Here is a 24,538-nt window from a genome sequence, read left to right as displayed (position 1 = left end):
CCCATTACTCTTCTGCATTTACAGGGCATGAGTTAGACCATCTAAGAGCTGTAGATAGAGAAGAAATGGCAACACATAATATAACATATATATAATTGTTCTCAGGTGATCATGGTCAACCTGGACTGCCAGGATTCCGCGGCCCTGTTGGACCAGAGGCGACTTCAGACAGACCAGGATCCAGCGGGGACCACGGCTTTTTAGGACCTAAAGGGTACCAAGGTTAGAAGCTGCAGTTTGATCGAAGAAAGCCGCTGTTGTGTCCTCACACCTTTTATACTAAAGCCATGTCTGAGGGATTCACCCTAAATGATTTGTTTCTCAGGATTCCCCGGAGCCAGAGGATTCCCTGGTGTGGATGCTCCTCCTGGAGAGAAGGGTATAGATGGAATTAATGGTTTTCCTGGACTTCCTGGTCAGAAAGGATACAAAGGAAATCAAGGTCTTCCTGGATACATAGGGCCAAATGGGGTCCCTGGAAAGAAAGGTAAGCATGAGAGTTAAGTGTGATCATGTGATTAGGTGAAGGTTTTGCTGGGATTCAACTTGAATCATCCATCGGCCTGTAAAATCATGTTGCGCCTCTGTCTGCAGACTCATACAGCTTCACCATCTGATCACCAGTTATGTTCTGTGTTCAGTCTTAATGTTTTTTTATTTGCAGGAGTGAAAGGAGGTCAGGGGTTGATGGGAGTTCCTGGTCAGATGGGTTTGAAGGGAGAAAGAGGAGCACCTGGTCCAAAAGGAAACACTGGACCCCCAGGTAAATATGCACTTTGATCTAACATACCAGCTGTACTTTTGTGTTCTGTGACTTAATTTACATGAATCCTCTGTGCTGCAGGTTTTCGTGGGAATCCAGGCAACCAGGGTCGTCCACCAATCCCCATCAGGATCCCAGGAGAGAGGGGCATTCCAGGACCGCAGGGCATCCAAGGACCGAAGGGGTTCAACGGTGGACCTGGGCCACACGGCCCCCCAGGGGATAACGGTTAGTCATTCTAATATGATATGTTATTTAGCATCCCTTTAGTGAAACGTCCGGCTCAGCAACCTTCACGACCCTCTTACGTCACAGGTTTCATGGGACCCATCGGTCTGAAAGGCATGCCTGGGATCGGAGGTAGACCAGGAACGCCTGGATTCCGAGGAGCGAATGGACAACTGGGCCACCCCGGTCTGCAGGGCGAGGAAGGTGAGTCTGACGCCGTGGGCCACTTTAGGATTAAACTAATAATCCCAGATTACAGGATTTAAAGTAGGTGGAGATTTAACAGGGAGCCAGTCACCAAGAGGTTTTTGATTGTCAGTTTAATGAATGAATAAAACATTGAACTGAACACTGACCCAGACAAAGACTTTTATTATTATGTCATGAGTTTGTGAGAAGAAAAAGCATCTTATTTTCATATATATTGATGCACTCTAAGTAAAGTCTACAGTGTATTTATGGATGTTTTAAGAGTTAAGTTCAATCTGCAAACACAGTTCTGAAGTCCTCATCCCTGAATAGGTCGCCGTGGCAGCACTGGTGTCCCGGGGTTACCTGGAATGCCTGGCCGCAGCGTCAGCGTGGGGTATTTGCTGGTGAAGCACAGTCAGTCGGAGCAGACGCCCATGTGTCCTGTGGGCATGTCCAAACTGTGGGACGGCTACAGTCTGCTGTACCTCGAGGGACAGGAGAAGGCCCACAACCAGGACCTGGGTACGTCAGGGTGAACTGTGACATTACTCTACAGCATGTTTATGCTCTTAGTGACAACCATCTCTGTAACTGTAATCTTTGTAGACTAAAAACAATGAATTATAAGTGAAGCGTAAGTGAGTTTGTCACAGTGCAGCTCTGTCCCGGAGTCTGTCGATGGTCAGGGAAACATTCCTACACGACATTTCTTTACATTGTGATTCACTGAACCAGAAGACGTGACAAAGAGGTCGGGCTCGTCAGATCTTACTGCTGGCACAGTTTGATTTGGGGCGTTTAGACCAGCCAGAGCTCTAACTTTCAAAGTTCACGATTCAAATACAGGCATGAAAAAGGAAAAATAATACAGTTTCCTATAAAAAGGACTGATTTGTTTTTCAACAATCTGTCTCACTGTCCTCTCTAGTGTGTTCTTTGTTGTGTTACAATCTTTCCACTGCCTCTTAAAGTCTAATTCAATCAACTTATTTTGAGGTCTAAATTAATGAGAGAGGCACAACTTATAATGAAGTTCCTTTCATTTGACTATTTTTCTAGTAATGGAAGAACTTTGGAAAAGAAAAACTAAAAAGCCAAACTTTCAGCCTCACTCTCATTCAGTGTTTGATTTGCTACAAGTGATGCAACAAGCCAATAAAGAATCAAAAACTGTTCAACTTAACCCTAAAACAGAAACTAACTGACACATTTCCAGTATATAAAACACAAACTCTAATATTGACCAAACTTAAAATGACACTAAATATTTTATTTAAAAAGAAGTAACCCATTCATAGGATGTTTTACAGCTAGCTTACGGTACTAGCTTGTTGTAGCAAATGCTAGCTGGTGTTAGCTAACTTTAGGTAAATGTAACAGATGTTACCAAGTTAGTTTGTCTTTATTATTCCTCCTTACATGTACCATTGTTTAATAAATTTACAATTTTTCTTAAAAAACAGATTTGCTTAACAGGTTAATAACCTTTAGGCTCTCTGCTGCGTTCAACTACATCTTGACTGTTGTGTTGTGCTCTCCTGTTGTCCTGCCTTTTTTCAGTTTATAACTTGGTTGTTTGTCCTGTCCAGGTCTGGCGGGCTCTTGCCTCCCTCGCTTCAACACCATGCCCTTCCTGTACTGCAACCCTGGAGACATTTGTTACTACGCCAGCAGGAACGATAAGTCCTACTGGTTGTCGACGACGGCCCCTCTTCCCATGATGCCCGTAGAAGAGGCAGAGATCAAACCGTACATCAGCCGCTGCTCAGTGTGTGAAGCTCCATCGGTGGCCATCGCGGTCCACAGTCAGGACATCACCATCCCGCAGTGTCCGTCGGGCTGGCGCAGCCTGTGGATCGGATACTCCTTCCTCATGGTGGGTTCAGGTCCCCTCCTACAAATATGTTAAAAGTAACATCAGGAGTCCTGAAATTGTAATAACAGGGACAATAGCCATTAAAAATGATAGGCACCAGCTTCTTCTGATTATAGTGTTAGTGCTTATATCGCTAATGTGCTCATGTTTGATATGACTGCAAGTTTTCTTTAGTTATTTTAGCTTCAGTTTACTTTTTTTTTAACTTTTTATTTATTTTAACATAAAACAACAAAATGAGGTCACGATAATCAGTCCATTTTCCCCAGCGTTGTTCATGGGTCCGTGCTTTAGTGCTTAGATAATGAGTCACTCTTTCCATGCAATATATTTCCTCTACTATGTACGAAGGAACAACTGAAAATTTGAATAAATCTGTTGGCGAGATTTACAATAGAATTCCTGCATTATAAACTGTGACTGCTCAGACTGGGAGGGGTTTCATGAAGAGGCTCTCTCAAGCTCAGCGTGGGAAGCGTTTCTGGAGCTTGACTGAGTGACTTCAGGCCGTGAGAGCTCACACTGACTTTGACCAAAGAATGTGACCAAACAATCTCTTTTGTTTTTAGTAGCACAATCTCATTTGGCTTTGTCATAATAACTCTTGTTTCCCCCTACCCTTCATTGTTTTGTTTTTATTCACTAATCTTGGCCACATTATCTGCCATTGAATATAAAAGACAAAACAGTTTGTGTATGTGTGTGTGTGTGTGTGTGTGTGTATATACTTGTACTGTTATGTTTTTATCATATTTTATTAGATAGAAGTGACAGACAGGAAACAGGATAGAGAGGGGGGTGTCTCAAAAGGTCAAAATGAAACTGGTGACATTGCAGCAGACGTGTTGCCATTTGACTTTTGACATTTGACAGGGTCAAAAAAAATTCTTAAAACAGTTTCTTATAATCAGTAAAACAAGGAGTCAATCTTGTATTTGTTGGGTTTCGGTTTCAGACACTTAACAAATACCGCTTAGCAGGAGAACTCCGTAGGGTGGTTCATGTGTGTAGATTTGAATTCCCACCTGCCTCACTTCCTCTCACCTTTGTCTCCACAGCACACGGCGGCAGGAAACGAAGGCGGGGGCCAGTCCTTGTCGTCTCCGGGCTCCTGCCTGGAGGACTTCCGCACATCGCCGTTCGTCGAGTGTAACGGGGCCAAAGGCACGTGCCACTACTTTGCCAACAAGTACAGCTTCTGGCTAACCTCCATCGATCAGTCGTTCCACACTCAGCCAGCATCAGAGACGCTCAAAGCGGGCCAGCTCCTGTCGCGCATCAGCCGCTGCCAGGTGTGCATGAAGAACTTGTAAAGGACTCGACAGTTATGCGGACTGTGAGAAGAGCTTTTCATTGACTGTGGTCTGGTGTCATCTCTTTATCCACGCACCTGCTCGAAAATGCAAAGACTGTGTGACCCGTGAGCTTTTAGTGAAAAGTCCCAGAGCAGAGGAAGCCATAATGAAGTCAACTGCATTATGGGAAGTATATTTTGTGATAAATGTGGATTGGTGCTTACTGTTTAACTTATTACCTCAGCTACTATGATATACACATTGTTAGCAATGAGTACAGCTGAACCAAAGAGGCCTTATGTATGCACTGCTTCAGTTTATCTACATGTTTTTACTGTTCCGGGTTTACAGCCCACCATAAAGCCACTAACACTGCTTCTTTAGAGGGTTTGAATCGATACTATTGACAGTATTATCTTGCTTTTATTCCATTGCTTTTACAAAACCTAGTTTTATAGTATAACAGTCTTAACAAATCTAATCTTTTTATGCCTTTATCAGCTCGGACAAAGTGTCTGCAGCTCTCCGTTTTCATACACCACATGTTCACACAATGCACTGATTGTCTTTGTATTTATATCAGCTGAATAAACTTGACCCCCCCCTCCTGAAGAGTTTAAATATGTCACATCTAATGCTTCTCCGACGCACTCATTCGCCCCGACAGATGTACTAATTATTGATCTGCCAACGGGACGGAGTGTAAACAGCTCGTATCAAAGGTCTCCCTGTATCAAACCCTGCTGTGGTCACTGATCCCGGGTCAGATTACAGGATTTTTACACAATTTAGAAAGTAGGTCAAATGTTCTGCTTCACCTAGATTCACTTGTTTGGAAATAAACAGCCTGATTAGACCGCAAATCTACTGATTTAACGTTTGTTTAGCTTGTAATATAATTGCAGTCACTTTCATAACATAATTTCATTGGATTGTAAAGATTAAAAGATGTTTGTTTATGTCTGTGTCATTTTACTCTCACAATCGTCTCTTAAAGGGCCAGTTCGCCGATTTTCAACCTCAGTCCTATCATGCTATTATGGGGAGCTAATGCTATTATGGTGCCTTTGGAGGGCGCTATCCACTTCTCCGATGGGCCCTGGAAGACCTCCGCCAGTGAGCTTGCTGAACAACACTTCCTCAATCTAGGACGCCCGCCTCCGATGTCATGTCTCTTTCAAAATCGTCAGGTTTGAAATGTAGACTGCAGACCTGAAGATGTTTTAGACACTCCAGCGTCTCTCGCTGGGCCGTTCCTTTCAGAGGGGCGCAATGCACGCTGGGTGTTGTAGGAATGAAGAGTGGGCGAAACCACGAGCTGTTTGTACAACTTTCTCCACAGCTATGGCGCCAATTTCAAATATTATTGCTTCTGTCGATTACAGAGAACACCAGCTTTGACTTTTTCCAGGGGAGAACTGCTCCTTTAATCTGACAGGCCAGACGGAGTGCAAAATAAAAATCTTTATTATGACAGCGTACTTAAAAATTCAACAAGGAGATTTACCATTTACACAAATGTGATAATAAAATACAAAGAACACTTGTAGCCGAGTAAACTAAAGAAGTGATTTATGAAACTGTAACAAAAACAGTGAAATGTGCCGACCACCTCACAATTAGTGCTGGTTAATCTGTGATTCCAAAACATGAACAAAAGCAGTGTTTGACTTCTTATGTGTCTTATTATTTTCCCATGGGAACAATTAGGGAGACAAGTGCAGCTTCAGTCATCAGGGTGGAAGGTTTCAAAGCATAGAGTGATCATGAAACACATTTATTTCCCTTCCTTACATAGAAATACTTAAAATGTCGCGGGACACTTCGATTATTAGTTGCTTATTCTGGCCGTCTTCACAGAATGGTGGATGTGTGTTTGTGTTAAGAGTGTCACAAGGAGGTTGTTAATGCTATGTAGTCTCAGTCAGGGAGCAGAAGTAGTACCATCACAGTTGATTGTCTTTAGTTAAAAACAAGTCCCTGCTTGTGTCCCCTCTTCCACAGATCCTAGCAGCAGGTAGCTTTAGCCTTCTTGTTGCCTGCCCTGCAGTCCTCCAGGTCCACTGTGGGAGACTCCTGGTTCTCATTCCTCTTCCTCAGGATGGTAGGCAGCACCAGATCAAACAATGACTCAAACAGAGCGTCCACGTTGTAGCCCGTCTTTGCACTCGTCTCGAAGCACATCTTCTCTGCAGCAAAGCTGCTGTTTTCCTCCATGCCTTTGTAGCGCAGTATTCTCCCATAAAGAGCCACCGCATCCTCAGTAGTGACCTGCTTTTGTAGCATCACCCCAGAGATGGATGCAGGAGAGGCTGGAGGAGTGGGGCAGGCAGACAGCACGTGTGGTTCTGTCCTCTCGTCCTCGCGCTCAGTTTGTTCCTCGGGCGTCACATCTGAGTCCGGGGACAGCTGAGCTTTAGGGTCTGTGAGATCCGCCTTGTTGCCCACTATGGCGTAAATGCAGTCGTGGTTCGCAGTGTCAGTGAGCGACAGGAAGCGCTCCTCCAGCTCGGCTAGGCTCTGCCAGTTGGTGACGTCATAAGTGAGGATGATGGCGGCTGCACCTCGACAGTACATCGAGCCCAACCCGTGGAACTGCTCGCGACCTGAGGAGACACGGAGAGGTCAACAGTGTCCTCAAGCTGAACCCCTTAAACACACAGACTTTAAACAGCCATACATGCAGCATGAACAGCTCTGCAGAAGGACAAACAGTATAGAGAGAAGTTGTGCAAGACAATCAGCAGTTTGAAAACAGAACCCACACTTGTTGTTGAAATATGCAGCATTCTTAAAAGGGAACATTGTGTGTGAATAATTTGCCCTTGGGGGCGTCTCTGTTAGCAGTTTATAATGCAAATCATTATTTTCCTCGATTCACTGCGCAAATCCTCCCTTCCCCTTCCTGAACCTTTTCATGTCCAAGCTTTTGTCAAATGTGTTTTCAAACAGAAACTAAATGTGGTAGCTTTCATGTCGGGCGGGGCGATATGGCCATCACGATATAGGATTTTTCATATCTTGATATATATCACGATATATCATGTTTTCTGGTAATTTAACAAATAATTACTCTATATGAAATAACCACATGGTGAAGCCTGTTTTTGGACAATCCTGCGTAAATTAAATATTTGACAAATAAAAAGTACTTGCTTGGGCTGAGTCCTTATCTGGACTGGATTGCAATGATCGCCATGGAGACGACGTAAAAAAAAACACATACGATAGACATTTTCTTATAGTTTGAATGATATATATTGTCATATTGCCCAGCCCTACTTTCAAGAATTTACTGTAGGATGCAGTGGTTATCTACGGAAGAGGATTAGGGCCACTGGAAAAAAGTAAAAAATTAAAGGTCCAATTTTTTTTTTTTTTTTTTTTTCCCGGAGAAAAAAAGTCAGAATTCTGACTTTTTTTCTCTGAATAAAAAAAACCAATTTTTTATTGGACCTTAATTTTTTATTTTTTCTAGTGGCCCTAATCCTCTTCCGTAGTTATCGCTGTTGCCTCACAGCTAGAAGGTTCCTAGTTCGGACTAAGAGGAATGGAGTTTGCATGTTTGCACAGTCAGATCTGTCAGGTTGATTTGTGAATCTAAATTGCCTGTAAGAGTGAATGTGAACGTGAAAAGTTCTCCGTCTCTCTGTGTCAGCCCTATGATTAACTGGCGATCAGTCCAGGGTGTACGCCGCCTCTCGTCCAATGACAGCTGGGATAGGCTCCTGCCTGTCCATCCTGAACAGGACAAGCAGTATAGATAATGGATGTATGGATGGTTGCATTGGACCACCTTTTTACCTCGCTGTACCTCAAAACTGGCAACCAAGTGAGAAATGTTGGGAATTCTAACTCTAAATTATAGATTACTTCAGCTCTAATGCTGACTAATATAATATTTATTACATTATACATCACAAATACCTGCTGGAAAACATCAGAATACACTAAATGCTGTTTTACATGCTGTTGGCGAGTGACAAAGTAAGAGTGACTGAGTCCTCCTTGTGCTTCTGGGAAGTACTTTGTAATGTCAGTTTGGAAAGACATGTTAAACGAGGAAAGTCAGGTCTTCCTGTCATGTCCCTGTCATGTGACTATTAAGAGGAACAGAGCAGGCAGCTGAGAGACCTTCACTGTGCTTTGGATCTAAACTGTTCAAGTGAAAAGAGCACCATCAGTGGGTAAATAAGCCGCTGACTGTTTTTAATGTGCAGAGCCAAACGTCCGGCACATTTCAGGACTACCCTTAAACCTGCCACTCTTCCCGGGGCGTTGTAGCGTACGCTGTTTACAACAGCAGCCTTGAAATGACTCAGCGCTGACCCAGTGTTTCTCTCTGAATAACACCAACGCGCCAGCGTGCAGTCAGAGGTCGTGGAGTTGGGGAGCACTGACAGGAAATGGCTCAGTGGTGATGCAGCCGCTCTTTTCTTATCGCTCTGGCTAACCAACTCTACTTTTGTGGTGTGTGTGTTTGCCTAAGAGGGTTTACTGTAATTCATGTTTACACAATAGAGGAATGCGGCGCTGGAGCTTATTCAACTGCAGCAACAGGATGAATCACAGTTATTGCTCTCAGAGCCGAATCAGTTTATTAAAGAGGAAAGTAATCTTAATTCATCAGGGCTGTGTTGAGCCTTATTTAGGTACAGTAAAATAATCTTTCATGCAAATCAAAGGTATTATCTATTTCTACTACTATTGCTACTACTCCTTTATTAACATTGAAGAAACAACCCCCAATATTTCCTAAGTACAGCTTCATTTAAAGTTGTTTCATATGATTATTATTTAAGATTGTTGGGTTTTCAGCTTCTGGTCAAACTAACTAAGAAGTTTTACGCAGCAGTAACTTATGATGCAAATTCATCTTTGTTTTTGAGCATTCAGGCCTACAGGATAAACAGTAGAATTAATTGAAGACTATTTTTAAAGCATTTAATGATTGATTGTGGGTATACGTCTTTCATATAAGTCCCAGCACAGGTACATACGCTTACATAACATTGTTTGGGAAACACTCTCAGGTGTGTAGTTTTAATGGTTTTCCGTTAAAGAGTAATACATACAAAACTTAAAACATGGCTGAAGGCAAACCAGTCATGTGATCACTGATTTTAACCTTAGTGTTGAACCGTCCTCCAACGTGAAGAGAAAGAAAGGTATATTGCAATTTATGTTGTTTTTATTTCATATACTGTTTATCAAATTATTTAAATTTGTACTGTTTTTAATTGTTTGAATTGTAATGTGTGTTTTTTAGATCTTGCACAGGGACCACAGCTAACACCATGTAGCTAACTCTGGCCCAACAGTTGTGTTGTGCACTAAAACTAAACTCAACATCTTGAACTATCAGTTATCTCTCTCAGACAACTATTGAGAAAACTACAACAAAGGCTGAATGTACCCTGTACGTGTACGTACGTATGTGCACATATGCAAATTTGATTAGGTAAGATTAGGCTAAAATTGAGCAATGTTGTTCTCAAGACAAAAAAACAGTGATTGTAACATCGGTGTTGTTGAGCAAGGGGGAAACAGACAAGCAACTTGTATCATGTCACTCAATATATTTGAATAAACCAGTATTAAGATCATTGCACCATGACAGACAGTAAGCAGGTGCTCTCATGCATGGTGGCTGTTTTTTTGTTTTAACTGTACAAAGGGACGGGCTTTTATTTTGTAGCACTTAGTCTATGTTTTAAGAATAGTCTCTTTTTAAAAAACGATTTCTCCTGCATTAACTTTGTATTCATGTATACATTGTGCTCAAATTACTTTATATATATAGATTTAAAATGAATTTAGGCATTACGTCTAGCTGTTAAGCCCCTTTAGACGTTTCTATGAATATTAAGAATGTACTTATACTTGTAGCTAATAACTTTGAGGTAATATAACTGAGTTTAGTTTAAAAGATATTTAACAGTTTAAAAAAATGTAACAGCTTTTGGAACCCTGCTGTTATTGTACAAGGTGTGTGACGTTTAAAGTTGTTTTAAGGGTTGTTTATCTTTATATTGTGTTAGATTATCTTGTAGTTTTTATCCTGTTTTGCCATGAAAAGTTTTAGCTGTGATAGTTTGTAGGTTAGGTTACTGTTATTTGCTCCAGGGCTGGAATTTAGAACCGTTCTTTTGTATTATATGTGACAATAACCCATAACATGCGGAGGCAGGTAGCAGAGTGCCAGGCAGATAGGGCTGTGTTTAAAGCTACAGACTGAGCAGTCACATGCCTGTGATTGCCTCAGGTGGTGAGTTCGCGTGTTATCAGGTAAACACAGATGATAAAAACAGAGGAATGAAATTTGGTAAGAGTTTAAGAACAGTGGAATAAACAAGCACATGAGGGAGATATTACCAGCTGTGTCCCATATGGAGATGTTGTAAGGTCCCCACTGTTTGAGGAAAAACGCCCCTCCGACGGTGCTGATGGTGTCTTTGAACTTCCTCTCCGTGTACCTGTGGAGCAGCGACGTCTTCCCCACGTTCATGTCTCCCAGGAGAACCACCTTGACGTCGGGCTTCTTCATCTTGGACACCTCGGGCATGATGCTCGGTCGGGTCCCGCTACAGGGGAGCTTTTTTTCTGCTTACTTTATCGTAGACAGGAAACACGGTCTAGCTCGTAAACTTAATACCAGGCTGGTCGCGAATTTCTCTGACCAACGCCATTATATGAACCAAAGTTAATTTGTTACAACGTGATTCTCCAGCGCAGGCACATACTCAGTCTGTTGACTAACTCTGAACTTCTAAAAGTAACTGAGGTGAAACAGGAAGTAAGTCCAGAGCTAAACGTAAAGGGTAAAAGTTTTCCCTGGGTTAGGCCTGTAAGGCTTTGCACAGGCAGACTACTGCCCCCAACAGTCTGGTTTTGTTTATTGAATATAGTGAAAATAATATATTTACACAAGGGTGGAACCACTTAAAATAAATAAATTAGTGCATGCTATATGAAAATATAAGCGGTTAAATTAAATTTGACTTTCAATCAGCAGAAATGAATAAATAAATTAAAGAAGAAATAATTTGTACGCAGCAAAGTAAGAGCGTACGTTTTTTCCCACCTACCAGATTAAGCTCAGGGCATTAGTAACACAGTTATAACTGCTGATTGGTCTCACTGGATCGCACAAGTGGGTGGGTGTGTAGTAGGTCATAGTGTTCACACTCGAGCTTGATGATGACACAGAAATAAAAAGTTGATGCTGACGACTTAAGACTCTTGAATAAGTTTGTTCTCCAGACAGAAATAAATCACTGTCTCTTTCTTTTCTCACTTGAAAGGTCCTTGTGAAAATTAAGTGTACAATCTAACACAGAAGGGTTTTAGTTTTAATTAATTATTAAAATAGTATACCAATAACTTTATGTGCGAGTTCCATACTATACACGTTATATCTTAAGCTGACTTTCAAGACTTTAAACAATTCCAATTTCATCGACTCTTGTGCTGCGTTCATGTACTGTCGTAAATAAGTGTGACACTTGCTGGGTCGGAGATGTCATCTTCTTCTGCTAAGCTTACAATTTATCAGATTTTAGGCCTACAATTTATCAAGGTGTTACAATAAGTTTAAATAATATGTGAAAGTGAAAAAAAGCGAAAAGTAGGCCTTTGCTTTTATGTTTTCATATAGGAGTTTGCCAGCACGCTTGAATTTATTAATGGTATTTAATACTATTTAGGATGAGAATGAAATACAGAATCATCTGGTAAGAACAGCAAAATGTTCTGTTTACTGAAATATTTTAAAGAGTAGTTTAGGAGCATTATGATCACTCTTGCAAACAAAATCCAGACGTGCAAATAAAATATGTTTGTATCTCTTTAATTCCACAAGGGGGCAGTATTAACTTTAATAAACTAATGTACAGGAGAAACAACATCAAACCTAGAAATAAATAAAAGTAAAATAAGAAAATCCGTCGGAAAAAGAGTACAGTTATAGATGCACTTTTTTCTTAGGTTAAGGATAGGACAGAAAAAAAATGTTTAAAATGTGTTTGTTTTCATATGGTCATTAAATACATTTTGTTAGGACATCCTTGGGGCGACATTAGTATGCTCATGTTCCAACCGTTCCAACAAGCATCTAGCGGCCACTGAAAGAAGTGCAGCTTAAAGAACTACCGCTTTTGGCTGCTCAGCTATGGTGGCTGTCACCGGATGAATTTCAACCTTCTTGACTCTGGAGTATCCGAGGTGCCTCTGAATGCAGCACCCTCTGTTTTCTTCCTGTACCAATCTCTGGGTTAATGTGCCTCATGATCAGGACCATTTGTGTGCAGTTGACAGCGTTGAAACGCGGGTCCAGTTTAGGTAAGAAGAACTGTGTTCAACAAGAGAGGCTATCGCTCGTGCAGCAGCTTCAAGTGTCGGTGGCGACTGTCAGAGTAAAGAATGAATGACAACATGCCGCAGCAGATTCAGACGCTCGTCTTTTGCTTTATCACAGTTGTGCTGTCGATTGTCGCCACACTGCTCTGTTTGAACGACAAAGGTAAAGTGGAGGAAATGTTAGCAAATTGTACTTCATTGTAACGCCCTGGTAGCTGTCGCGTTAGCTAAGCTACACGCTGTTAAAGGCTCTAAAGATTGTTGTTGACAGGTTAGTCCACTTGGCTGTGTAAACGGGACCTTTAGGACCCTGCAGACACCTAGAATGGGCGGAGGAGCGGGCGGAGAAAGGTGAAGTTACCCTCAGAGGACTGATCAGAGGTCAGTTTTGAACATTCCTCTATGAGGGTTGTGGTTGAGAAAGGGCTCGGGACACTGAACCTAGGTCAGTTTATTTCAAAGTTCTGCGTAACGCATTTAGCTAACGACGTGAAAGGATAAACATAGACGGCTACGTTAGCTAGCATACAAAGAGTTGTTATTTACAAGCTACTGTAATGGTTCCCAAGTCGAAAACTACAATTATTCCCCCCATAAGTCTTTCTAAAATACAAAAATGACAAATTGTCTTTGTTGACGTTGTTTGGGATAGCGGCGCCCCGCGGCTTTGATGTAGCTCGGAGCAAAGACCCAGACCAGACGTCCATCATAATCCGCAGTGTCAACATCTCCAGTCAGCTCCCTGTGGTGGAGGTTACAACGTAATCAAGCCTGTTTGGATCCGCAATGCAAGCAAACACAACGCGGGGCTTCTTGTGGTCAGACGTAGAGACGCGGACCTTGTTGAACATCTGGGGGGAGCAGGACATCCAGACGGCTCTGGATGGAAACTTCCGAAACAGCTTCGTGTACCGCGATGTCTCCCGGAGGCTGGGTGCGATGGGGTTTGAACGGACGCCCGAACAATGCAGGGTGCGGATCAAAAGCCTGAAGAGACAGTACTTGTTAGCTAAGGAAGGTAATCTACGGAACAACGGGCAGTATCACAAGATTTGTAAGTTTTATGACACAATGGAGAGGATTTTGAGCAACCGGCCTGCTCTTGACCCTCAGGAGTTCATAGACAGCGGGGCGGGAGGAGAGGAGGCCGGGGATGGCCTGGAGGAGGATGGAGAGGATGCTCAAGATGCATATTCAGAAAGCACAGGGGAGTGTCCTTACCCTGCTGAGACTGAAGTCAAGTTGGAATACCCAACTGTTCCCATCTCTATTCCTGTTAAAGTCACAGTCGGAAACAGCAGTAAGTGCTCCTTCCTGATCCACAATAATTGGTTCTTTTGCACTTCATGGATGCAGAATGTTTTTATAAATTCTAAAACCATGCCTATTTATTTTTTGTATATGCTCAAAGTTGCATCACATAATGTCTCGCCTCTCTCATCTTCAGGCACTTCTGTAAGAGCACATAACAGCAGCCAGTCCACCAGTAATTTATCAGCCAGAACACCAAAACGACCAAGAAAGCGGCGCACCAACTTCCCCATGGAGAAACTGATGGAGCAGTTCCTGGAGCAGAGCGCCCAGGCTGAGGACAACTTCTACCGGATGGAGGAGCAGCGCCTGCAGGCGGAGGACCGTCGCAGAGAGGTTGAACACACCAGGGAGCTGCAGATGCTGCAGATGCTCGGTCAGATGTTCTCCAGCATCTCCTCCGCAAGACCCGGCTCTGCAGCCAGTCCCTCCAAAACGAGTCCTCCTACCCGCACTCCTGTGTTCTCCAGTGCCTCTCCATCATGTACACATGGCCAGTCCAGTCATCGCAAACGCCCTTCACCCCACAGAGACTGTTTCGCACAGCAAAGTCATCTCTCGAGCCCCGATCCTCAGGCATTAGGTATTAGTTTCGGTGTCATGTGTGCAGCCTGGAGGTGAAATGTGAGAATACACAACAGAAATAATTGGCATATCAGCTGTAAGGTGAAAGCTCAGGGATGGAGCTGTCACTTCTTTTTACTGTTATTCTTTAGATAGGTGGTTTGGTGTCTTTACTCAGAGTACATTCATATCTGTGCTGTTACAAAAGTTCTGCAATATTGTATTTAAGACTCGGGCTAAAAAACTGTCCCTGTTTTTTTCCTCAGGCTTTGAACGCTACTACAATTTCGGGACTTCGTCACACAGAGGCATGGACGAGGACTTCCTCTCACTGGTAAAGAACATAGTCCCTCCGCTGACATCCAAAAAGCACAAGGGACAAGATGGACGTATAGGGATCATCGGAGGATGCCAAGAGTAAGTCACACAAACAGCAGCTCGTCCTCAATTTGTTCTTCTATAGAACATCTGCCCTGATTCTTTTCATCTCCGCCCCTAAAGCTATACAGGAGCTCCGTACTTTGCTGCCATCTCAGCATTGAAAGCAGTGAGTAATACTTCTGGTCATGTTTCTGACAGATTTATTTTGATTGTTAGTCTGGAAATGACCCTTTCTTTGTGTGTTCTTGTCTCCAGGGAGCCGACCTGTCCCACGTGTTCTGCACCAAAGATGCTGCAACTGTAATCAAGTCATACAGCCCTGAGCTCATAGTGCATCCTGTCCTGTAAGTGCAGATACACATGGACCAATTTTAATGTTATTCTCACATTATTCTTTTGTAGGATTTTATCACTGAAAACAATCTGATTGTAGAGGATTAATGTGTGTAAATATTTACATTAAATATGTGTGTTTTTATTAGAGATAGACCGATATGGTTTTTTCAGGGCCGATACCGATTATTTGTAGTCAAGGAGGCCGATAATCGATATTTGGAGCCGATAATCATTTGCAGTAAAAGTGAAAATATTGGCGTCAAAATTTTGAATAATACAAACTCCAACACTTAACTTTGTTTAAATGCCTTTAAGCATATGTTTATTAAACAAACAAACAAAAAGCGCAGGGAGTTCCCAGGGTCAGCAGCATCTCTTATAAAGTTAACTGAAAATTTAAATAAATAACTGAAGTTTTATTAAGCAAATAAAACAAAGTTAAATAAAATTTGCAAAGAAATTAACTTTTTCCTCCTCTCTGCCGTGTGTGTGAGCACTCTGCACTCTTATCGGCCGTCGGATTTAAAAAAAAAAAAAAAAAAGGCAGCTGCCAATATGTGTCAAAATGCCGAATATCGGCGCCGATAATCGGCCCGGCTGATAATCGCTCTATCCCTAGTTTTTATGTACACTAATGTTTGTACTTTTATTTTGTAAAAATCTAAATACGAGGCTTTTAGATATTTCAGCTTCACCACGAGTGGCTACAACGTCTATGCCTGTATTTATGATGTAGTGTAGATAGCTGCATTACACATTATTACACATTCAGAGTGCATTAGAAGAGTTGTTTTAAGCTGTAATAATGCAGTATCATTTTAAAACAGTCCTATTATAAGTAGCATTATAAAACTGTTTTAGGTCAGATTGTGCAATAATTTGTCGACCAGTTTTGTATGAAAGGTTCCGCTTTTTTTATTTTTATTTATAATGATGATTTTACATTAAAACTGAAAGTGAACTGTTTTAGAGACGAGTTAAATAAGCTGTATGGTCATTTTGGCGCTGCAGGTTATGATGCTGTTTAATTGTATTGCGTTATGCCGACATCGTTTATATCAAAAAGGGTAGAATAAATAACAAAAACAAGTCCCTATGAAATGCAATGCAGTCCACCTGCACTATAAACTACATGACAAAACTTCGGAAGGTTGGATTTAATGCAGGCTTGCTATTATTTTTATTTATTATTATTATATTAGACCGCATTAGTTGTAGTAAGATGTACCTAACCGACTGGAAATTGTATATTTGCTTTTATGCTTCATTGAAACACAACAAAGATATTTAAAATAAGATGTCCTACCAACAATCACTGCTCGACATTTTGCCAAATATGCAAATGTTTGCACATGGGATATGCAAATACTGTGATTATAAAGGCAGGTACATGTCGTTTCCTTTTCACTTGTCCTTACCTCGTGTGTCCTTTTTTTAATCTAAACCAGGATAATTTATGCGCAAGACATAAAAGAGCAAAAAAGCTTTACTAGCGTTGGACTTAATTCAGAAATTCGAACACATCTAACACACGTGTGTCTTTGTTTGTATGTGTGTGTATCAAGGGACAGTCCTAATGCAGTGGAAGAGATAGAGAAATGGCTCCCAAGACTGCACGGCCTTGTGGTGGGACCAGGACTAGGGAGAGAAGACTCGTTACTGAAAACAGCCAAGGCACGTGGAACACATTTAATTTCCCTCGCATTCAAAACTCTCTCTCCTCTTAGGCCAGCTGCTTTACATAACCACAACATCAAACTAAAGTCAGGATTTCACAGTCGTGAAAGAGAACACTGTAATGATCTTTAGCTGCACAACGCAAACTCTTTATGTTTGTGGCTCTCGGACTGACTGCTGTGTAAATGTCAATTTAATTCTACTCAGAACACATGACTGGGAGACTTGGAGCATGTCAAAGAAATAAAGGAAAGATCTCATGCTGGTGATTAAAGCTTTCTCTGAATCGGGCACGTCTACACTGCTGTTTGCTTGGAACCCCAGTGTTTTTAAAGAAATGTAAACACCTGAAAGTAGAAGATCTTTTCAGTCATAAAACTTTTAAGATTGAATTGTAGTCCTACTTTGATTTGACTAACGAAACATCTACACGTGTACTTTAAGATTGTGTTTAGTGCAGCCTAAAGAGAACATTACAGTGCTTGTTAGACCAACATTGCTTGAGTATTTTTGTGGATGCCATTTAATTTTTCATTATCTCTAGATGACACTTTTTTTCTCTCTTTCAGGAGGTGATCGAGAAGTCTAAAACAAGAGACATCCCTATAGTCATTGATGCAGTAAGTCTCAAGTTCCAGCTGTTGAACAGACGGGAATTTATTTGCAAAGCTATATGTAATCACTAATTGTCTGCGTGTGTGTGTTTGTTTTCATCAGGACGGATTATGGCTAGTTACACAGCAACCATCTGTTATTCAAGGGTACCAGAAGGGCATCCTTACACCTAACTTCATGGAGTTCACGCGACTGTATGAGGCACTGGTGGGTCTCTCAGCAGAGTCAAGTCAGCCTCTAATTCACGGCTTATGATTTATGAATGTTAATGTAGGTGTGTCTTTTTGTCTCATCTGTGTGTGTCGCTGTCTCAGCACCATGAGCCTATGGACGGCAGTGATCATCAGCGCAGCGTCATGCAGCTCAGCGTAGCCATGGGAAACCTCACTGTGGTGCTAAAAGGAGAACAGGATCTCATTACAGATGGCAGCAAAGGTCAGTATCAAGCCCACATACAGCTTAAAAAACGTTATTCATGAGACAAGCTGCCCCCGCCGACCGTGCACCTTTTCCATTTCTGTGAATCAATACTTTTTTTATTGACAGTTATCTAAAAAGTGACTTGTTGTTTTCAGTGATCTCGTGCAGCCTTGAAGGAAGTGGGAGACGGTGTGGGGGACAAGGTGATCTTCTATCTGGGTCTATGGGAGCTTTGGCACACTGGGCTCACGCTGCCTCTGCAGCTGGAGTGGTCAAAAGGTGAAGGCATGATTGCTTATTTTTGTGACGTGTTTGTTTAGCAGCATAAAGCAAATGTTATAAACCATTCCAGTGTTTTTTTGTTGACATTACTTAGAAAATGCATGAACTTTACAGTATGTGAACCATTTCTAAACATAGTATTAGGTTAATCTTCTGCCTGTTCAGCCCCCATTAGTTTTGATTCATTTCAGCATGTAAGAGGAATAAAACTGAAGGATCCTGAAACTTCTTTTTTTATTGAATATTGAATTATTTCTTTTTAATATCGAGGAGGAACAATAAATTTAACATAAGTAGTAATTGACAAGATTTGAAAATTACAACCTACGGAAGCCCTGAGAGGAAAAAAGAGAGGGAAACATTCTGGCCATTCATATCTTAGTCTGATCTAAGTTGCCAATCTGCAAATTAGAATTTAATATTCAACTATTTTTAATAAACGTCAGTCCCTGTGTTTTTCGGATATGCTGCTTTCTTTGTCTTCTACAATAGAGAACTGAGTGTCTTTGAGTTTCTGACTGTTGGTCGGTAAAACCATACATTTGACCCTTTTCTATTGGTTAAAAGATAAAGAAAATAATCAGCACATATTTATTTTTATAAAATCTTAAGTTGCACACCTGATGTTTCTTATATTCACATGTAAACGTTTGTGTTTCCTAATCCATCCTTTTTTTTTTATGGCTCCAGTTTTAATCCATCAATGGTTGCAGCATTCGGGGCCTGTTCTCTCACAAGACAGTGCAACAGTCAAGCATTCCAGCGACATGGCAGGTCCACCACCACATCGGACATGATCCAGGAGATCGGCACAGCGTTCAAAAAGCTATTTGAAAGCTGAAAACAGACTAAATGAATAAATTGTTGTTTTTAAAAGCAGACTTAATTTTGACAATTTGATGCCTTTCAAAATGTACATTTTTCCTGGAATAATTTAACCAAATGTTACATGTAGCACATGCCATATTTATTTTAAGGAACATTTTAAAGTGCACACTGCTGCCTACTGTATCACAGTGTGTGGTGAATGGCTTAAGTTTATCTGAAAGATAACAGCTCATGTACAATAGCATAATTAAGTAGCATCTTATTGGCCTGTCATATTGGCAGAAATGTCTGATAGAAAAAACTAATTTAAAGCCTTAACTGGCCTATACCAATGACGTGCTGATATTTTAGTGCAGCCCTAACAAAGTACGCACTGAAGTGTGTTTAAGTTTCATAAAATGAACACTATGACCAGAAAGTATTATGAAGGCTTTCATCAAACATGTTAAGGTAGCAATTATTTCCCCAGCCCACCAAAGAGACTGACATGCTAAGACAAATGGGTCCACAGTAAACCAGAAACCTGTCTCAATTTTGAAATAAATAATAAATAAGATTGTGTGTGAGCGACTTTTTGAATAACTTAATTAAAGCAGTGTGTTACTTTCCTTTGTTGCCACAGGGTGACAATTTTGACTTGGAACATCAAAACACACCATGGTCGTGGACAGCCGACAATGAGTGGGACCAGGGAACAATACTGTGTATGTCAAAGCGATAGAAATTATGTTGTTTGTTCAGTTTCACAAAGTAGTAACAAAGTAGCTGGAAAGTTAACTCTTACAGCAATGTTGCTATAGCTTTATCCTTGTTCAACATTTAAACAGAGCAAAACATTTTTCAGGAAATTTAACTCACAGCAGAGACTGTGCTGCTGGATAAGATAGTTATAAAGATAAGTCTACCATAATTAGCCTCTTGTATTATGCAATTCACATTAAAACACATCTGTGAAGATGTATCATTAGTCAAAAAAGCTGTTTTTGGTGCTTTAGTAAGTAAAATGCTGCAGAATTGTGTAGAAACATTTTCTGAGGCATATTGAAATGCTCCTTTTCAGTGAGTACATACTGCTTTATAAGCCATAAAAGCTTGTAAAATGTACAGATCTTTTTGCTATCTAATGAGTTAAAATAAAACAGCACTTTTTAAACCGACCTTAACTCCTATAAAGACTTTTTATGGCAAAGTACATTCAAATGCAGCATTTCAATGGGATAAAACCCCATTGAAAGAAGCGTTCAAGGCACCTAAGTAAGGTACATTTAAATGTAAAAACAGAAATTTAATGCTGAGAAGTCTTGAAAAAATACATCTGGTGGATTTTCACAGTACAGGGATTTTTCAGGAAAATTATGTCTTTTTAAATTATTAGTGGCATTATCAGCCTGCCATACAGTTTACGGCAGCAAAAGCGACTTTTATTGTACCTAACTATGCGTTCAAAGTAGCTGCACATTTTTGGAGTTAAAAGCGGCATGTTTATGTAATCAACTCATACACCAAAGTGTGCCATATTGACAAATACAACTAAAAACGTGTTACTGTTGTAATGAAAATTATGTCAAATGTGAGGCGAATAATGGCACGTATCACCTGCCATACAATGCTACGGTCGTCAACTCAACACACGACCTAGCGTTAGCCACGAGAGCAAAGGCAGAATCAGAGTTTCAACGTTGGCGACAGAAAAACCTCCCACTATACACACAGGTAAGGTCGTCTGCAGGCAGCCTTGGTACGAACTTAATATGTTGAGTGAAGTTTGGTTGAGTGTTGGTTTTAGCGGTGATGAATGTCGCGGCACGTTCAGTGACGTTATACGTGTAAAGCTAAAAGAAGCTAACTGGGCTAGCAGTTATATTGAAGCATAATTGCTACCCTTGCTCCGCTTATGGTGTCAAAATAATTGCTTTAAATGTGTTTAAACATTCGAGTTGAATTAATTTGTCGGTATAACGCAACCCTTTTGAATTAAATGTTCTGATTACGTTGTTGGTGGATGAAGTGGTTGTTTGTCTACGAGTTGGATTCGCTAATCTATGTGTTTGTCACATTAGGACATCGCTTGCTTGAACCTCCAGCTTTCTCAGCCAGCTGTTCAAGATAGTTTATGTCTTTGGTAAAATCACATTTAATTGTGTAACATTATTGCTCAGAACAACAGTTAGCAAATCTCAAACTTGCAAAGAGGAGACCGTTGGTTTACGTTACTTGACGTCAACGTAAACTCGCGAGCTCAGAACGTTAGCGCTAACGTATTCGCTGTTATCATGTCTAACATTGAAGTTAGACCCTTAAACTCAACTGATGTGAAAGGATCGACATCAACTGTGAACAAGTTAGAGGTCGATTCTAAAATGACATGTGGGTTCATCCCTTATCCACATCCCGAGCAATGTTTACAAGCGTTGACGTTATAGTTTACGGGGAAATGTAGCTAGCTTACTCCTGTTTAGCTAGCTTTGTTATCTTGCAGTACAGTCAATACTTAACAACACCTTCAAATACTTTGTTATCCATCAAAGCCATGTTATCGTCATTTAATCATATTTTGCCTTCGCTGAGTTGTTTTTCTTCTGTATCAGTCTAGTTAGATCTCTGTTGGCAGATTAAAAGTACACGTAGCAGTTTTCAGGATGGCTGACTCCAGATCAGTTGCTCCTTCCCACTTTTTGATTTCAGTCAATTGTATACCGCAATACAAGACACACAAGTAACTGGATAAACACACGTTAATAGTCCGATGCAATCAAGGGAGTAGTTTTCAGGATAACACATATTCCTGATAACTTCAGCATTAATGCTACAAGAGAAGTAACTTGAAGGTTTACAGCAACAACATACATTTAACACGATGATTTACTGTTAACAGGTGCTGATGCCAGAATATCCCGGTGCAAAGACGGACCCACAATGTTGAACCCGACCAATGGCGACCCAGGCCACGTTGTTGTGAATTATGTTGAGGAGTATTTGGACCTGGTGGAGTCACTGCCTTTTGATTTGCAGAGGAGCGTGTCCCTCATGAAGGAAATCGATGCAAAGTATCAAGGTAAAGAAAACTAGATTGACAAAATCACATATAACATACACAACAGATGAACTCTACAAATACCTTAGTTCAGCAAGTAAAACATTGTAAACATGAATATACATTGAGCTGTTTTGAAAGTCAGAAGTACTATGGTATTAGCTATTAGTAATAATTACGTATTAATGTAACTAACATACATGCAGTGTTTATTTGGTACACTTGGCACGTTTTGCAAAGGCATTCTAGAGCTGTGGCTCTCAACTGGTCAAGTCTCAATCGTCAAAGCTTCAAACTACATAATATACAGAACTATTATGACAAGTAATAAGCATGAATTACATCGTTCTCATCCTCCTCTGATTTTTTTCCTTGATTCCTTCTCCTTTGGCAGACGTTCTGAAGGAGCTGGACGATTGTTATGAACGTTATCGCCGGGAATCTGATGCATTTCAGAGGCGAAAGCTTCAGTTATCCATTCAGAGGGCGCTGATTCGCAGTCAGGAGCTCGGAGATGAGAAGATCCAGATTGCTGGTCAAATGGTACGTAAAGAACACCCTGCACCCTCCCTCACTGCCAGACTTCCTGGTTTCACTGTATAGAGAAATGCTTTCCTGGAACATTTGTATGCAGGAAGTTTATAGATCTGCTGAAAGGTCTTTCTGTATTCGGGTGTAATACGTTTTCCATTTCACAGACATTTTCATTTAACTGGAATCAGTCCCAGGAAAATCCTCTTGGAACATTTTCAGGACACCAGCAGTAAACACTGAATCCTCTTATTATAGTTCCACACTGGAGGGCTAGCAGATACACAACACCACATTTAACCTTCCCGTTTGACATGGATGTGGTATGACACGACTGAAAGATGATGCAGCATTATGTTAATAGAAAAAGAAGGCCATACTCCAGCTTACCATTTTTAATGTCCAAACCAGACAAGCTTAAGTCTTCATTGTGGATGTTACAATGTTACATGTTACTTCTGTGCTTCAGACAAAATCAGGCTGAGCATTACAGTAAACATATTAACGCTCTTTGTTTCAGGTGGAGTTGGTTGAGAACCGAACACGACAAATCGACTGGCATTCAGAACTCCTCCTCTCCTCTCAAGAAGTCCCAGAAAGCCACGTTCCCACAACAACATCCATGACAACTACTGCAGCATCCACGATGTCATCAACAGCAGCAGCCACAGTCACTCCGGGCAAAACTGGCCACCATGACAAGAAGCGCGAGGAGGTCACCCCAGGCTCAGGTGGCGGAGACAAAGCTGGGGGGAAACGCTCAAGACGGCAGAAGAATGGAGAAAATCGGGAAAGTTACGGGGGTCTCGAGCACGCCGAGGATGTGGGAGTGGGGGCGTCGCGGGAAAAGAGGGCCAAGACATCGTCGAAGAAGAAGAAAAGGTCAAAAGGGAAGTCTGAGAGGGAGGTGTCACCCCCAGATCTGCCTATCGATCCGGACGAGCCGACGTACTGCCTCTGTGAGCAGGTGTCGTACGGAGAGATGATCGGCTGCGATAATGATGAATGTCCCATCGAGTGGTTTCATTTCTCCTGTGTCGGGCTCCATCATAAGCCAAAGGGCAAGTGGTACTGCCCCAAGTGTAGGGGTGAGAACGAGAAGACCATGGACAAGGCCTTAGAGAGGGCCAAGAAGGAGCGGGCGTACAACAGGTAGCTCGCTCTGTGTGGTCTCATGGACACTATTGCCTAAAATGTAACTTTGTCTTTGTTTCCATTTACTGTCAAACCCTGTTTAAAAACACATTTAATTAATGAGAGGGATTTTGTAAATAGTTATTTTTGTAACTGCTGCATAGCTGAGAAACAACATCGCTCCCTCCTGGTGTGGATTATTTGTAAACATCAGACACCATACAAGACGACCTGCATGTAACCAGCTGTCCTGCACTTAGATCCCCTTTGTTTTCATCATGCATGCAACAACACACAACTCCGTTCTATGTGCTCAATTAATAAATAAAACATTTCCAAAAAAAGACATTTAATCATTGACTTCACGAACGGTTAAGTGAAAAATCACCACAATCTGAACATGTTGGTAGAGAATAAAACAGCTAAAAGGAAAGTGAATACTGGAGCAAGCAAGAAACAACTCCAAGCAAATGTCATTCTTGCTGCGGAGTGTGTGTAAATCACCATATCTAGTGGAAAGGTCATATGTCAGTGTTCGCAACCTAGTTCTTCTGGGTCCAAGTGTCAAAAAAAATCAGTAAATGTAGGTTTTAAGGTTAAGTTCACACTCATTACTCAAATGGCCTGAGGTACATTGATCCCTTGGTCAATACAGACCATGATGAGCTCATCGCAAAGTCCATGTTCTGTGGTATGACTGCTGAAGTTGAGCA

At 41.3% G+C, this 24,538-nt stretch overlaps 4 protein-coding genes across 8 annotated transcripts in view; 3 read left to right on the top strand and 1 right to left on the bottom strand.

Annotated features, from left to right (window-relative positions):
* The window catches only part of col4a2 (collagen, type IV, alpha 2), a 63,254-nt gene extending 57,941 nt beyond the window's left edge, over positions 1–5,313 (top strand). Inside the window, exons 40-47 of the mRNA XM_069662829.1 lie at positions 106–222; positions 326–487; positions 665–763; positions 845–991; positions 1,079–1,195; positions 1,514–1,705; positions 2,773–3,059; positions 4,118–5,313. Coding sequence (XP_069518930.1) covers positions 106–222; positions 326–487; positions 665–763; positions 845–991; positions 1,079–1,195; positions 1,514–1,705; positions 2,773–3,059; positions 4,118–4,372 — 1,376 coding nt within the window. The 3' untranslated portion in view covers positions 4,373–5,313. The remainder of the gene's footprint in view (positions 1–105; positions 223–325; positions 488–664; positions 764–844; positions 992–1,078; positions 1,196–1,513; positions 1,706–2,772; positions 3,060–4,117) is intronic.
* Positions 5,314–5,834: 521 nt separating this feature from the next.
* rab20 (RAB20, member RAS oncogene family) lies at positions 5,835–11,095 on the bottom strand. Its single transcript, XM_069663519.1, has 2 exons — positions 10,730–11,095; positions 5,835–6,960 (listed from the first exon to the last, which is right to left on the bottom strand). The coding sequence occupies exons 1-2, from the start codon at positions 10,917–10,919 to the stop codon at positions 6,362–6,364; spliced, it is 789 nt and encodes a 262-aa protein (XP_069519620.1). The 5' UTR covers positions 10,920–11,095; the 3' UTR covers positions 5,835–6,361.
* A 1,527-nt stretch (positions 11,096–12,622) lies between these two features.
* On the top strand, positions 12,623–19,671 carry naxd (NAD(P)HX dehydratase). 5 transcript variants are annotated; one of them, XM_069663831.1, is made up of 11 exons: positions 13,102–14,009; positions 14,160–14,618; positions 14,854–15,004; positions 15,089–15,134; positions 15,224–15,312; positions 16,870–16,978; positions 17,551–17,601; positions 17,699–17,803; positions 17,911–18,031; positions 18,172–18,295; positions 18,989–19,671. In XM_069663831.1, the coding sequence occupies exons 1-11, from the start codon at positions 13,499–13,501 to the stop codon at positions 19,137–19,139; spliced, it is 1,917 nt and encodes a 638-aa protein (XP_069519932.1). In that variant the 5' UTR covers positions 13,102–13,498; the 3' UTR covers positions 19,140–19,671. The 5 variants fall into 5 exon arrangements, with proteins under 5 accessions (XP_069519930.1, XP_069519929.1, XP_069519931.1 ...); XM_069663829.1 differs by lacking the exons at positions 13,102–14,009; positions 14,160–14,618 and adding an exon at positions 12,623–12,694; XM_069663828.1 differs by lacking the exons at positions 13,102–14,009; positions 14,160–14,618 and adding an exon at positions 12,708–12,875.
* A 1,781-nt stretch (positions 19,672–21,452) lies between these two features.
* ing1 (inhibitor of growth family, member 1) lies at positions 21,453–24,134 on the top strand. Its single transcript, XM_069663346.1, has 4 exons — positions 21,453–21,493; positions 22,002–22,181; positions 22,555–22,703; positions 23,212–24,134. The coding sequence occupies exons 1-4, from the start codon at positions 21,487–21,489 to the stop codon at positions 23,845–23,847; spliced, it is 972 nt and encodes a 323-aa protein (XP_069519447.1). The 5' UTR covers positions 21,453–21,486; the 3' UTR covers positions 23,848–24,134.
* Positions 24,135–24,538: the final 404 nt, after the last annotated feature.

The sequence above is a fragment of the Semicossyphus pulcher genome, unplaced genomic scaffold (assembly GCF_022749685.1).
Source record: "Semicossyphus pulcher isolate SPU_LCO1_2020_fin unplaced genomic scaffold, fSemPul1.0.p SCAF_15, whole genome shotgun sequence".
In the NCBI taxonomy this organism is placed as follows: Eukaryota; Metazoa; Chordata; class Actinopteri; order Labriformes; family Labridae; genus Semicossyphus; species Semicossyphus pulcher.
This window is presented reverse-complemented; position numbering and strand designations above follow the sequence as displayed.